This window comes from Phalacrocorax aristotelis, chromosome 1 (genome assembly GCF_949628215.1).
Source record: "Phalacrocorax aristotelis chromosome 1, bGulAri2.1, whole genome shotgun sequence".
NCBI lineage: Eukaryota > Metazoa > Chordata > Aves > Suliformes > Phalacrocoracidae > Phalacrocorax > Phalacrocorax aristotelis.
The window spans coordinates 164,130,532-164,147,093 of NC_134276.1; the positions used below are offsets into that span (position 1 = coordinate 164,130,532).

A 16,562-nucleotide genomic window follows, 5' to 3' on the forward strand; every position below is an offset into this window, starting at 1 on the left:
GAAGGCAGAATCACAGCTTGATTTTGTACAGTGTTTGCAATACTCTCATAGCGGGGAATGGCTGTTTGGGGAGCAGGAACAGATTTGACCTGTCCCTACATGTAATATGGATTCTAACTTATTGGACACTTAAGACAAACAGCATAAAGGAAGGGCTGAAGTGACTATTTGTGTTACAGTACAAAACCGTGCTCGGATCCTACTATTGGGCCCAGTCGTGCTCCCACTGAAAGGCACGAGGGGTTTTGCCAATGCTTCCAAAGGAGGCAGGGTAAGACCCCTTATTTTTACAGGGAAGATACCACAGACATTTCCAGCCTTGTGCCAAAACCCTCGGGATGGGCGAGTGTCTCAGTGCTTGTGCTCAGTGGTCCGACATGGTCAACAGTAGCACAGGTAATTCAAAGGAGCAAAGCCCAAGACCAGCTGCCTCCCCTTGAGAAGCTGGTCAGAGCATGGAAATAAATACAGGCTATGGGGATCCTGCCTCTGCAGCCTCACATGTTCTGCCGCTGCAGGTACATACAGATGCTATACCTCCGGTCTGCCCCACTCCTAGCGTTTAGTTATTTGAATCCAACAAAGCTTTTTAGACATACAGTAAAATAAAGGAGGCCAGTGAAGCTGAGACTAGGAGGAACGCAGTGGAAAGGAACGGCATTTTGCCATCAGCACTCCACGGCAGGGCTCCTCTCCATCCAGAAACTGAACTAACTCAAATTACTTTCAACCTGGATATCCAGATGCCCTTGTATCACACAGCAAAAACAAACCAAACCCAAAACAGACCGGAAAGTAAATGAGGATGGAAGGCGCAGCTGTAGTATCGGGGCTGTGTTTGCTAAAACATGGGGAGTTAGATCCCAGGTGGCACTGCTGAAAAGTCACGTACTCAGTGGCAACAGCAAAACACTCAGTCAGGAACAACTTGATACCAGGGTGCTGAAAAGATGGAAAAAACTTGCATGAAGTGTAGAGAAGAAACTAAAACCAACCCTTCCACTTAAAAGCCATCTAGAGATTTTTAGCATATTTAAAAGTGGATTATTGGAAGCCTCGGCCAACTAACGCGTTTATGAAGAGCCCAGCCTAGAAGCAGGGTGCTAACAGACCTGTTCTGAATGTTCCCGGATATTTTGGTGGTACTTTCAAATAAAGTCTGTTAAATGAAATCAATTATTTCTGAATGTTTGTTGCTATTAGAAATTGAGTTTCTCAATAGTTTTATTGTTTCTGGGAGGTAAAGGGTAACAAAATTAACCAGCTACCCCCCTACACAGGGAAAAGCGCCACGGGTTAAGGAATTACGAAATACTCCTGCTCGTTGCCGTAAGGGGTGAATGCTCGCTGCAGAGATCTGCTCCACCATGAAAATGATGTTGCAGACATGGCACAGTTCTTTCTTTGTGTGCCAGTGACTTAAGAACCAGCTACCTTTAAGGTCTCCAGACTAAGCTAGGCCTTTGAAAGCCAAGCCATGCTTTATCCCGTACTTTGCCACCACTACTTGCTCAAGATCCTGAAATTGGACCTTTAGCAGCTCTGCTGCAACGAAAGCAGAACTCGGCTTTCAGTCCAGAGCTGCGATGGCTTCAGCCGACAAACCGTAACCAGCTTATTTAATCTTTTCACAAAATATCAACTCCACTCTGCCATACGTACGTAGCAGAAATGGATCTACTGAGCCAAGAAGCCAGGTTTTACAAGTCAGTTCAGCTGAGAGCTACATCTTTCCTTAGTAAGTAAAGACGAGTTCAAGAAGATACAGCCCACAAAACCTCCAAACACAGTCCCGGACCATCCCTAATAATACCTCAATTGGAGGAAAGTAAAACATTCTAACGCAGGACTCTCACCCCCCGCCTCCCCCAGGCAAGACAAAACTAAGAACAATCGTGACCTAAACGCAAGCACAAACTATAGAAAAGCTCGTGTATAGTTTGGGCTGGAATCACAATTAAATAAGCAGCATAGGTTCTAGGTTGTATTCTAATATTTATTTTAACTTTCAAACTATAAAACCTCATTTTAATCATGTGGCCAATGGCCCTTTGGTACTGCCTCAAAGACGCATTAAAAAAAATTGCCCGGGGAGGACGTGACAGCCATCAACTGGAATGAACTGCTCTACCCTCTAATACAGAACTGGCTTTATAAGGACCCAACTTTCCAGAAGTAGACCAAATGAATTATTAAGTAATTATTCCTCGAAATAGCCAGACAAAACATTTAATTAAACATAGAAAAATTCAAGGCATTATTGATTATTGGCACCAGTAATACAGGGACAACTGTTATTCAAAGGAAAGGTTACACATCATTCATACATAAGATTCAGTGTGAACCTTCTCTCGTGATCCTTGGATTTGGCCAGAATTTTTACTTGCCCAAATCAACAAAGCTGCTGTACTTCAAAAGCAAGTCTCCATACAGAAAGTTTTCGTTACTCACCTGACAGAAGTGACAATCCCAGCTACACGGAGTGCAGTAAAATAGCACAGACAAAAGTCTACAATGCAGTTTCTTTCACTGATAAAAGTTCTTGAAGGGAGCACAACTAAAGAACCCACAATCTCATAGCGCATCTCACCAGCCATGTTTTGGGATTTAATTTTTCCTGCCCTTTTCTGACCTTGCTTTACATTTAAAAACGTTGCTTTTAAGAAAGAGAGCACCAAAATTAAAAATTTTTTTCTTCTACAGCTTTGCTACATGGCAAAGTGGATTTTAAAAAAAAAAAACCAAAACAAAAACCACAACAAAAAACAACAACTCTCTCCCTTCTAAATCCACTGTTTGGTTCTGCTGGGCAGGAATGAGAACACTGTCCTTGTTCTGAAAAGTGCCAAATAAAACCCTTACATATCCTTTCTTGTCCAGGTGGCGTTACGTTTTGATTCTGCAAAACGTAAGTTTAACATGTCAACGACAGTGGGGCAGATGCACCAATTTCTTTCGCCAACTCAGAAGCATCATGAAAGCATCTATGAACATTTGCAGTTGCTCAAAAGTTTTAGGCCAGTGTCTAAAATTGCTTCTAAACTGCTTTGGGTGACTTAGCTTTCTGCAGAGGCAGGCAGGCGACTGAGATAGAGAGGAGAGGACTGGAAAGCCGACTTCTATCTTTTTGTACTAACTGAACATCCAAACTGAGTGCAAACAGGGAGCAGCTTTCATGGTGCCACACCACGGAGGTTTCTTCTTTGGCTGAACTGCAGCATACAGCTTTCCCAAAAGAAAAGGGGAAAGGCTCCGGTGGAAAATACTGTCTGTACACTCTAATATTCTGGACAGGACAAAAACAACTACTCAAGAGCTACTACAGTGAGGAAAGGGTTGAACGATACCGCCGACGAGAACGAATCCAGCAGCAGCGGATGTTACGCTTCCTGGTCTTTACAGAAATAATGATTACTGCAGGCCAGGAAAATGAGCAGCAGTAACGAAAGGCTAGAAGGGAAAAATAACTCCAAACAAATAAAATAACACCACAAGGTATCTGGCTACATTTATTTCTGAAATTATTTTTTAAGGCACAAAATAAATCTAAAAAATAGGACTGGATGTATGAGGGGAGGGGCAGGGAAATCATCTGAGCTGGAGAGGTGTGAATGCAGTCTCTACAATCCAGTTTCAGATCTGACCTGGGACTGCTCCCAGTGTGAGTGGGGGAGGATGGTGAAAGTTGAGGAGCATTCTTATTTAGGAGAGGTAGGAGGTAGTGGGGTGATTTATTTTTTTTCCACCACCTCCAAATTTACACACATATTGGTTCCCTGGCCGGACTCAAGTTCCCTTCCCTCCCCTAAGAGAGCTTATTACAGTTTGTAAAATAAGATCAGACCACTCAATCTTCCAGTACAAAAGCGAGACCTTGAATCACCCTTCGTATCACAGCCTGCTCATGGAGCGGTGGGGGGCAAAAAGCAAATCTGTTCTTGCCCTCATGTTAGCGCCTTGATAGATATTACAGACGTGTATGTTTTGCTTCAGAGAAACTGTAATTTGTTATTTTGTTCCCACTCTGAAGCAGAATCCCAGGCATCCAGGGTGCCCTTGGATAAAGGATAGGGAGGTATCTAGGTGGAACAGCTGTCATGGAAGAGAAAATAAAATTTTCAAACAGCCCATGACTTGAGCTATCCAGAGAAAACAGGCTCTCTTGCTGCAGGTGAGACTTTATTTTTCTTTTGGTTCTGAATGCATGTAGTGTATCACACAACTGTCTAAAATAATCCTGCAGAGAGTGGATTTAAAAGTGAATTTCATGCATGGGATCAACCCCCCAGAACTGGGGTAATTCTTGGTAGTAGGACAGGTTTAAAGGCTCCAAAGATCTCTAGTTTAACTGCTCTGGGAAGAGATCACATCTGTGGACTGGGGGTCACAGAAGGGTCCAAAACGTCCATAGATGTCCTTAGCCCGGACCGCAAAGTAGTATTTGCTGCCAGAGACAAACTGCGTAAGAGTGCATGCCATAGGTAGCGGGAGGGCCTTCACTTCCCCGATCTTCTTCCACTGGGAGGGCATAGTGGCACTCGGGTCCTCGTGGTAGGCGTAGAGATGGTAACTGTCCACAGTGGCACAGCTCCGGTCCACCTCCATGACACTCCATGACAGCACAATACCATTCTGGCTCTGTACCCGTGCCAGCTTCAGCTGTGGCTTTTGAGGCAGAGAAGTGTTGGCAGCTTCAGGAGGCAGACGTGATGGCTGTGGTGCCTCTGGGAGCGGGGCAGGATGTACAGGGCGTGGTGGCTCCTAAGCAACATAAGAGCAGTAAGGGAAAGGTCAGAGTCTGCAGCACTGGAAGGAGGCTTTAATTCATCACTCCCCAGGTAAATGGCAGCAAATGAGCCTGCAGTCACTGAACCATCACAACTCTAAGTCCTGTGTGCAGAGGGCACACAGGCAAGAGAGCAGCAGCAAAGGTTGAGAAGGGGTGGGACCAAGGGTGCCATAGATTTTTATTATTCACATATCAATCCCTAGCTGTACAGGTGGTAATTGCTACAGTTATTTCCCTATATCCTCTTTGCTTCCCACCCAAGAGGCGATGGACTGAACACTGTGTCCTTTACCAACACTGAGCAGGCAGGTTCACAGTGACTTTGAGCTGCATTTGAGCTGCTGTTCCCGCATTCCCCAAAATATCCCAGGCAGTGGATTAAGCTGACAACTCATCATCTCTTCAACAGGCAGGTTTTCAGTCACAAAAAGAAGAATGGGTAACGGTGCCACATAGATTTTATCACCTTAAATTGATCACAGAATCTTAGCCTCAGTTTCCAGAAAATTTTAATAAGGGCACAAATGTGGCTTTCCACTGTTTTTTTTACACCACAGAAAGAGTCATAGGTGTCCCATTTATGTTAGTTAAGATGAATTTAGGAATGGGGATACAATGATTACAAAATGTTGTTCTTCAAGCCAGGGGCCTTTCAGGCCTGTGTGATACTGGCTTGATTTATTCTCATTATTTCTCACTGGAAAATGCATTAAGTTGAATGGTGTCTAGATTGAAAGAGTGATGAGCCAACTTGTTCACAATATATTTACCATTTCAGGACATCACAAGTGATGTGGCTACCCCACAGTAAGTATGCAGGCAATGTATTTGGTTGTCTGGACAGCAAAACCATATTAAATCAGTAAATTCTCAAACACTTAGGAAAAGGGGTTTGAGGTGATGCAGAAGTAATCACCCCAAACAGTGATAAAGAAAACCCTCTGCAATTTGGGAGTCGGCAACCTTGAGGATCTTGTTTATACCTTGTTCTCCTACCTCAGTTTTGCAAACAGCTGTACGGAGAACTTGGTCATACAATTCGTAGCCAAACCATGGCTAAAATTTTTAGTGGCAGTTCTTCTGTTCCCTTGACTCCACAAGTCACCTGCAGACAATTCGTGCACCACTTTTCAATGTGTGCTACTGGTGATCTGGAAACTCTGGGGTAAGCTAACAGGTTGCATAGCTTTTACCATTCCTGGCAGAAGCTGCTGTAGGTGACAGGGTAGCGCTATGCAGGTGAACTGGCTGCAAAGTGTCTAGCAAGGCATTTCACTATTCTGCAGTTCACGCTAAGAAGCGGTTTGAAAGACATTAATGCAGAGAAGATCCTGTTAAATTGCATTAAGCAGTTTCAAAAGGACTACTCACAGCATGCACTGGTGGTGGTCGATGATGCACTGTAAGCTGAGGTGCTCCAGATCCAAGAGTTAGTCCATTGTTCACAACATATGCAGCTGTTTGAGGCATTCGCACCGTCATACCTATAAGAAGCACAGTGAACACTTCTGAGTATGCAGTACTTAAAATCAGCTAAACAGAACACTGGTAGACCAAGTCCTTGGTTCCACTGGATAACACCCAATTTCATACGGACACACTCTCCTTAAACTGCCAGCAGACTGATGAAGTACTGCAAAACAACAAAACCACCTCCCATCCCGAGGCTGTGAAAGTGAAAGGCAGCAAGTGCTTATGTCTGCGAAGGGAACAGAGTGACGTTTTAATAATTACAGCGTGAAACAAATGGGTGGGGAGGGGAAGTGTGGGAGATACAGGCATCTTAAGTATGAAAAGAAAAATTACACCATTTTGGGATTCACAGAGGAAAAGACAAATGCTGCTGCAGCAGAATGATACCCACTCAGTATTCAAATACCAGAAGGTTGTGCTGTGGATGGCACTGAAAACAAAAAAGATAAGTGTGCTGGTTTTGGCTGGGATATTGTTAATTTTCTTCATAGTAGCTAGTACAGGGCTATGTTTTGGATTTGTGCTGAAAACAGCATGGATAATGCAGAGATGTTTTAGTTATTGCTGAGCGGGGCTTACACAGAGTCAAGGCCTTTTCTGCCTCTCACCTGACCCCACCAGTGAGCAGGCTGGGGGTGCACAAGAAGCTGGGAGGGGACACAGCCGGGACAGCTGATCCCAGCTGACCAAAGGGATATTCCACACCATGTGATGTCAAGCTCAGCACATAAAGCTGGGGGAAGAAGAAGGAAGGTGGGGGACATTCAGAATGATGGTGTTTGTCTTCCCAAGTAACCATTATGTGTGATGGAGCCCTGCTTTCCTGGAGATGGCTGAACACCTGCCTGCGAATGGGAAGTAGTGAATTAATTCCTTGTTTTGCTTTGCTTGTGTGCACGGCTTTTGATTTACTTATTAAACTGTATCTCAGCCCATAAGTTTTCTCACTTTTACTCTTCCGATCCTCTCCCCCATCGCACTGGTCGGGGAATGAGTGAGCGGCTGTGTGGGGCTTGGTTGCCAGCTGGGGTTAAACCACAACAATAAGTCACTCTCAAGCAGCTTGTCCTACCTCACAGAACAGACACCAGAATGGATATTACCATTTCATTCACTCCCACAGCAAACTGACCTCACTGGCAAGAATGCAATAGATTATTCCGTAGCCTTGTAGATAATATCCAGAACTCTTGCAAACTACCAAGTTTTCACTCATTTTATAATGTATCTCACTCACGTAAGTAACTTTTTGTCTGTTTATTTTTGGAACATGGATGTTCTGTGAGCTCAGAGCTTTTGCTCATTATGGGTTGCCTAGGGTGTCCCTCAATTTCTGTCTAGAAATACGTGATTTGCGGCAATCTCCACCACCTTCTACCCTAGTTCCACACTTGTATGATATTGAAGCGTTATAATACTCCAGAAGAAAAGCTTGCAGAGCAACACATACCAGGAAGCCACAGCTATTGTATAGTAGTACCTTCTCCATATAAACAGTCATCAAGCTATAATCATAGGTGATGAGTGTCAGAAGTCTACATAATCTGTGAGTCTGAGGTAGGGAGCTCAGAGTGCTAAATCTTAATGCTTTTATTATAAAAGTGCAGAACTCTAGCTGCTTCACGTCTTTTTCCTATTGGCACATCTATCTAAAACTAATGAAGCTGTGCAAACTCTTGTAGGATAAACAGTCACCTGAACTGGCTATTTCTCATCTGTGAAAATCCTATCAGATACGCTGTTTTAGCATGACTGTGATTCTCTCTCAGGAAATTACAATAACCTGAAAAAAGATGGACAGAAATGCCTTAATAAGATATATGGTACAAACGAAGCATTATTTCTAGGTAGGCATAGTACTTAGTTGAGGCAGAAGTACAAAACTAGTTTTTTTAAAATTTATTTATTTTTTAAAATCTACAATGAATGAGTTCTCACAGTTAATCTTTCAAAGGCAAAGGGCAGAGATCTTACTCTTGAAGCATCTGCTACTGACACTAAAGACTGTTTAAGTGAACATATAAACCCATACACATCAGTAGCAGTATCTCTGAAAGCTGTTTAACAAAGACGGTAAAAAATGTAGAATGGACTAAAGGATGAAAACTCATGACAGCTAACAGGGATCAAGAAACATGACTGCTTTTTTGTTAACAATATGTGAAACCTCTCCATGCAGTAAGCAAATAACAAGCCTTGAAATAATCTGTGTTCTAACTAAACTGGTCTTTTATTTACTCAGGTTAACTATCTGGCTTCCTTGTCCTGCGGTACAGGGAATGCACAATGCTCTGGAGGGACCATCATTTTCTCGTGTCTTATATGGCTTGTCAGGCAATGGTACTGTATAATAAGCAGACATACTTTTCAAGCCAGAGTAACAAAACTGCCTCTAACAGAATCACAGAAAAGTCTGGATTTGAAGGGACCTCTGGAGATGACCTGGCCCTACCTTCTGTTGCAAGAATGCTCTTAGATTAGGTTATTCATCGTCTGGCCAAGCTGAATCTTAATTATTTTGGTGGAAACCTGCCTTGATTTCCGAGAATTTGTAAGCAGACAACTGAAGAATAAGCATTCATTGTATCACTGGACCATCAGGTCAGAAGCAAATTACAGAGAGATGTGTTCTTGGATGACCTTGCCCAAAAAACCATACGAGCTCCCTACTTCATTGAGTTCTCCTAGAAAAGGCCTTAAAATAGTGTATTACCTAGCATACGTTCTTCAACAACACATTAATTATCTTTCATGTCTAACACTAAAAGGTATTCTGTAGATATTAATACTAGTGATGTGTATTTAATCCTAGTAACTGGTCTAAGAAGTGGCAGATTCTGACAAAAACATATATTTTATATTTTGGTACAAAAGAAGAAAATACTATTAAAAACATTTAACGCAAGTGAACGCACGGTTAAGTACTCAAAACTCCTTCCAAAACAACAGGTGGATGACGTGTCTAATGTGCAGCTAAGGGTAATGAAGGAGAAAACTAAGCGTGGGCTGAGGTTAACTTGCCTTTTATGGCCTTTTGCCAAGAGGAACGCAAGATGCAGACGTGCTCCTCAAAAGATAATGCTGGTCAGAAGAACCTGACCTCAAATGCACATGGCACAAGAGTATAAGAAGTTTAAGAAATATGAACAAGTACTCTGAAAAGAACAGCAATTTCCTCACACCTTACCATTTCGTAGAGGTAGCTCAAGAACTGTCTGATCAACTTCTGTTTAGCTAGTGCAGCTGATTTTTCACAGCCTATGGCAATGCAGCTGAATCCAGTAAGACAGACTTCAAATTAAATTGCTACAAACATACATGGGTATTATTCTCTCCAAAAACTATCATTTCAGAACAAGGGATCAATTATTTCTGCACAAACCTATATAGGTACAGTCTTACATGGCTCAAGCACACAGTGCTCCGAGTCTGGCTTATGCAGACGGTGTCTAAAAAAATCACTACCTGGATGTCACAAAAGTAGGCTCATACTCAGTACACTAGAACAGGGAAATGCATGTTTAATATAACAGTGTTAAAATAACCACAGCGTAGAAATTGTGCGGAACTAAGAAAAAGGCAGTTAAGATCCACTACTTCATAACAAAACAAACCAAAATTTAAGTTCTTTATTTTTTACATCTACTAGACTTTTCAGAAAATGAGTTTACTGCTATGGGAAGTTACCAGTTACACGCTTGCAAAGTCAAGATGAACTTGCTGACATCTCTAGTCAAGGAAACTCAAGCATGCATCCATTTCTCATACATTTGGTGAGAAATTTCATCTGTCCAGGCCTAGAGAAAGTAAGAAAATTTGCTGGGCACAGGACATCAGAAATTGTTAAGGAATTACATTAGGATGCCTGATATAAATGTAGCTTTAGATGAGAAATCAAACATGATTTCCTACATACTTATTTATTTTAATCTTACTCCATAATAACGAAGTGGTCTCTAACTATCTTTCCACAAAACAGTGGTGCTCATCACATTACTTTTTGTTACCTCGTAATGTATTTGGCATAACTGTCAGAGCTAGTGCCTGAGAGGACTTAAATCCAGTTTTAACTCATTCACATAGCTGCAGGGGGAATGACTTCTTAATAGCTTGAGATTTTCCTCAAGCCTGTAAGGTGCAAAAAACCCTAACCTCCATAATTTATACTAGTATTTTAATAATTAAAAAACCCCCAAACAACAAGCCCCCAAACCCCACCAAGCTCCACATACATCAGGTAGAACCTATCAAGCTGCATCATGCTAAAATTTGCATGGAAGAAAGCATCCCCTACCTCCAGTCTGTGGGTTGACTGGCCTTAAACTTGGGCTTGGCATGACAGCACCTCTTACAGGATTCTGAGCTGGTGGTGCAGGAAGAGTGGTATAGACCACCTGATGGTTAGCAGGGGCTCTTGGTATAGGAAGTTTTGTAGCAGTTTGAGTCACAGGCCGATGAGTTACATTCACTGTTGTCGGAGCTGGAAAAAAGACAGACAAACCACAGCCTATAATGGAATTCCACGACATGAAGCTCATATGCCTATTCCAGAGCACACACCTCCTTTGGAAAAATGACTCCTCTGAGCCATGCAAAATAAAAACTGTCTCTGTGAAATTCTATCTCCTACTGATAAGGCAAGAAAAAACAGCCTAAACAAACAGTAATTTTCACCTGAAATAATATAAATATATAGGTAACCCACCACCAAAGAGTCTGTAGAACAGATCAGTCATAAGACAATTCCAATACCAACTGATCTTCAACAATCATCTACAGAAGAAGAGAGTAAAATAAAGAAAAAAAAAAAGAGGATCTGTGTTTCTTTATGTTAGAAAGAAAAGTAAGAGGGTGGGGGTGTGTGGGGGTGTGCGGGGGAGAAATTGCACTGTAGACAAACTAACATTTAACTAGGGACTGAAGTTCAGTATCAACCTTGCCATTTACTCTGCCAAAAGAATTAACTGCTAAGTGCAGGTGCACAGAGCTAGGAGTGATGGTGCTAATGTTTTTTATCCCTATTACTTAACTAACGCAACTGCCACAGGTTTCTTCTCCTTCAGACAACAGTATATTTACTAATTCCCATGTCCATCCTTAGCAGGATTTCTTCCTCTCCATGGAATGAATTTGATCCTGAATTCTTTCTAAACCAATAGGACTGTCTTCCCCTTTCACTTCATAATTTTTTTTAATAGTTATGGGAAACTGACTAGAATGGAAGATTAAAAAGTGACTCAAACATAATGAATATTCACCTGAAAAGATGAGCACAAAGTAGAACACACAATTGTCTAGTTTAAGGAAAAAAAGCCAGTCACTGCATTCACATAATGATGTAAAATGAAGTTACCGGTAGGTAATACATGTATGGTGGTCGGGGAGGGTCCACTTGTTGGCACACCTGTCTGCTGCACAGGGTTTGGCTGCAAAGGCTGCAAAGGCTGCAAGGGTCGAGCCAAGGGCTGGGTGGGTATGCTCAATCCTGTAACAGGAGTCTGGTTCTGCTTCTTGCCATCTGCTTTAGAATAAAGTAAAGTTATACACAACAGCAAACAGAAATTAGAACATAACAGTGTCTTTAAATCTTTCCCTCCCCCCGTCATTCACACATTAGCAAATATTTCCTAGCATGATATTTCTTTGATCTTTTCATTCTGCGAACAAAACTGTAGAAAACTCATTCAGTTCCCCTCACTTTCATCATCTCAATCTTCCACCCCCCATATTCCATAACGTTTCATTCTATCATCATGAAGTCTTCATGTTTCAGTATAATTTGGAAACCTGAATTTAATGGAACACTATGCCAAAGTCTTTGAAAGTTTCTATTAAGAAAAGAATAGCCTAAAACCTTAAAAAGGCCTAAACACTGATGTACTGAACTCATTTAAAAAAACACCTGACAGAGCTCCATGAATACATCTTGTCTACCTTTGATGCTTACATCCTTTTGTTATTTGCTGACTCTTTTCATTTGCTCAACCTGTTAGTCAGCCCTGTTTGTTGCTGTCTTGAATTTTCATGCTATTTTCTAAAAAGAGGGGAATAGTTTTATTTATAGAAAACTTTAAAAAGAGAAATTAAGTTGTTTTCTCACATTGACACCCTCCTCAACATGACTTACTGACTTGTGACAAGTGACAAATAGTGTCTGTATCTGTACTTTACTACAGCAATGTTTTTTCCTGCTTTAGTTTATTTGTAACAACATAAAATATTCATGAGTGCAAGTCTGTATGTAATCAAGCCTGTGCACAAGTTGAATAAAGAAGAACTGAGGAGCTTTTGCCTAGATATTTCAGTTGGATTAGAGTAATAGTGGGCAGAGAAGGCACCACCAAAAACTAAAAACCACAATAAAAGAGTAGGTTTTAAGGGCACTCATTCAAAAAAAGATTTGCCGTAATACATGCAGCAGCCACTAACTTAATAAAAGTGTGCAGAATATAAAAATAAAAAAATACGTTAATGTATTTTACTTTTGAGGAAATGTATCAAAACACATTTAGAAACTATCAATTAAGTATACTAACTAGATTTCAATGTACTAAGAAGTCAATGGCAGTGTAGCTCAAAATGTTGGGTTTTTTAGTAGTTGGAAACTGTTTTGGTGGTCTCACCAGGCTGTCTTTAATAGTAGCTACTAATAGCTTGAAGTAGCACTACCCTTCACAAACTGCTATATGATAAATTAAATACAACTCAAGACTTCAGAAAGAAAATATAATATAAATTGCAGACTATATTGTCTTTCTGTAGACTGAACAGCCGAGCTACTTCACTGAAGCCATTTGATGAAAATGTAATTTTATTTTCTTTTTTTCAACGTCTATAAAAGGAGCAGTAAAGGGATGCTCAGATTGAAAACAAAACGTGAGCTGTTTCCTGCTCTTTCATCAACTAAGAGGGCATGTAATTATTTCAAGCTTCTTTTATTTTCCATGAGTATGAGAGATTTCCCAGTGTTCAAGAAATTATTTGGCTCTGAAGAGATTCCTACAGAGATGCATATGCCTGTTTACTTTGAATGTTTACAGTCCGATGCACATTTCAGCTACCATTGGATAATACAAGTGATGTGAGTGCATTCTTACTCATGACCTAGAGAAGATGTGCTCATGATCCAACTAGTAAAAAGAAGACACACTACCGCTGTAAAAACATGGTAATTTTTACTTGAACTATCTGGACAAATGCGAGGACGTCTTTGACTTTGCTTTTGTTTTTAATCTCACACAGAAGCAAGTTCATATTTCCCTGACAAATCTAGAACCCTGTGGAGATTCCAGTTGCTGGCCACTTGGTCAGGATTGTACCAGCCACAGGAAATTATGTAAGATAGCCAACTAGACTTCACTAAATAAATAGAAACAAATAGCAAAGGCTTATTTAGCCATGAAAGTGAAAAACCAAGAAAAACAGTAAGACTGGGAGCACAGTAAGCACAGGACTAAGGTTGAAAGTAATACAGGAACAGTTCCAATGCTAAATGAACACAGCATCACATTCACTAAAAATGTGGAACTGGAGGAGACAGGACAATCTGATTTATGGAAATGAGCATAAAGTAGAAATCATTACTACTGGAGATGTAAGCAAAACTCCAAATACACAAAAGGAAAAAGAGGAGGGGCTGATTTCCATAGCGAAAATAGGCCTACAACACTGCAGCTATAGCAGGAAGGAGTTTTAATCAGCATACTAATTCAGAAGTGGTATAACGGGAGTACAGAACAGCACACATACCATATGTGTGTTCATGAGTAAGACAAAAAATGATCCAGAAAACTACAGATTTGTTAATCAGATAAAACATCATATAAAATGATACTGTAGGTATTTAATAATTTTTCCTACAGAAAGATAGATGCAAAAAAAAAAGTGGAATATGGCTGTGTTTGAGAGTACACTTGTGCATCTTTCTTAGATTACAAATCCACTTTAGATGAGGGATAGGTATCAGCTAAATCTGTTGTTTTGGTATTTTTATGAAATGATGTGATGCAGTGTGCTACCCAAGTGTTTAATAAAAAGGACAGAAAGGGGACTGTACCAGTATTGCAAGACACTTGCAAGACAAAGGAGTATCTAAATTGCTCTTTACTAAAAGGATGACAATAATTACTCTGAACAGAAATTAACCTGGTTTCTCATACGTTATGCAACTTTTCCATTAGGAGTTTTTGCACACGTCAGGTGTGCACTAAATTTAATTGCCAGTGTACTAAACTGGAAGATGCTACCAGTATGGAGGTGGACAAATACAGAACATGGGAACAAAGCTAAGACTTGAAAACTAGAAAAAAGAAGACGACAGTAGAGTGCACAACATCAGCCATTTAGGAATTGATAAGAACTTCTACTATTAATGTGGGAAATCATGTGTGGGGCAGTGAAGATGATCAGGAAAACCTGCATATGTTGTTGATTATGGAACATCTGTGCATTGCTTGTCTGATAAAGAAGACAGGAAATGCAAATCTAGGCTGTATTGGGTGTTTCCACAGTGTGATGGTAATACTTTCCCCACCCCCCCTACACAAAGCACTATATGAAAGCAAACTGTTGTATGTAAAAAAGGGGTTGGAAGTTAGAGAGCTGTGCTTCTGTGTTAGTAGAGGAGTGGGATTTCAAAATACCAAACCAACAGTTGTCGAAGGACAGCTATTGTGTTTCGTAGGAGTACTGTGTCCAAACTCAGTGGCTCAAGCATGATGAGAGGCCCTAGTCACTCAAAAAAAAAAAAACCCAAACCACCCAGAAAAAAAAACCACCCAAAAAACCAAACACCCCCACCCTCCATCCCCAGACCATGATTAGCCCTTAAAAATAACGCACAGGGTTTTGTCTATCTACCACGACTGAAGATTGGGCTTGATGACTGTCTATACAGATCTGCTCTTCCATGACCCAATATGGAAACTCTGATTTCAGTTTTATAACCTCATGAAACACCTAAAAATTCTATAGTTCTTAACCTAGACTTTGAGTCTAATTTACTCTATATGCATACTTTGGTATACAGTATTTCAGATATTGATTTTAATTGTTAATCCAAACGGAAACATGATTGGAAGAAGGAAGGAATGGAGAGTAGATTACACAGACAAGTTTAAAAATCTACGACAATGTTAACATTTACTCTAAGCCTGAATCTTTAGTAATTTCAATAAACAAGGACACGCATTGTAGTTGTATACTACCAAAATAGTGTAACTTTGTTTCTAGTTGTACCAGGATAGATTTAACATGAAGCACACAATAGACCTCTGTCTCTAAATGTTAACATCTCTTTAAATACTTTTTATAAGTAACAGAATTAGGTTGACTTGGTATGCAGGTGACAGCGCTTTAAACAAAATAATCAGGATCTGAGTGTTCCTCGGAACACTATATAGGTGTTGCTCTTCTATTTGATTTGGTACTGAACTGGTATTCTAGCACACTGCAGTGAACACCGTAATGCTGGAGGTACTTTCTATCCTGAGGTTATCTAGAACAAAATAAAACTTGTTCCACATTCGCTGTAAACGAATACTTGGTTAAAGGTATATACATACTTACGATTATGCAAAGGCTGTCAGCAGTGTACTTTTCCTCTGTTTAACGTGAATGTTATTATCAGAATAAGCGAATTATTTCCCAAGTAACTTGCTCAAAATCCTAAAGATGTGTTTTCACTGCATGGCAGAACTCAAGCTTTTATTAGGGTTTTAGTCAATACATTTCTACAACTTGTATGAAAAATACTGACTCCTCACACAAACTCTAAATCTGCAAGGCTGCAGACTATCAGTGACAGCCTGGCTTCTGCTTTGCAGTGAAGAGAAACACAGGAGCAAACCCAGCCTGAAAGTACTCAGAGAAGCATTCTTATGGTTGCACATGCAACCACGATGTTTGTTGATCTTCTATGGTAATTGTGATGTGAAGACATACTTAATGCAATCAGCGAGGAAAAAACTCTCTGAAAAATGTTACTTTTGATAGAAAAAGTTTAGCTGAAATGCATTACAATGCTGTGACATGCTACTTTAAAACATACCGTAAATCCATTTAGATCTGCTGGTGTCTTTTACAGACTATTAAATAGGACTGGGTTGCTTAACCCCACCTGACAGAGTTCTACTGTCCAAGCATAACCATCATCTTTATCTTTCTGACAACTAACCCTCAGTAGAGATGACAGTGGTAAAAACTTGATACCCTATGCTATTCTGAAACTCACCTAAGCAATTCACAAAATCATCAAAATCTTGGCTGGAAGGGACCTCTGGTGGCCATGTAGTCCAACCTC

General features: G+C 40.6%; 1 protein-coding gene across 6 annotated transcripts in view; it reads right to left on the minus strand.

Moving 5' to 3' along the window:
* Nucleotides 1–3,496: 3,496 nt before the first annotated feature.
* The window catches only part of ATF7IP (activating transcription factor 7 interacting protein), a 108,296-nt gene continuing 95,230 nt past the window's right edge, over nt 3,497–16,562 (minus strand). For 3 of the 6 annotated variants that reach the window (XM_075079024.1, XM_075079001.1, XM_075079031.1), the window contains 4 exons: nt 11,616–11,780; nt 10,557–10,742; nt 6,161–6,273; nt 3,497–4,761 (listed from right to left, as the gene is read on the minus strand). In XM_075079024.1, coding sequence (XP_074935125.1) covers nt 4,345–4,761; nt 6,161–6,273; nt 10,557–10,742; nt 11,616–11,780 — 881 coding nt within the window. In that variant the 3' untranslated portion in view covers nt 3,497–4,344. Of the gene's footprint in view, nt 4,762–6,160; nt 6,274–10,556; nt 10,743–11,615; nt 11,784–16,562 lie in introns of all 6 variants that reach the window. The other 3 variants (XM_075079009.1, XM_075079017.1, XM_075078994.1) reach the window with 1 other exon arrangement.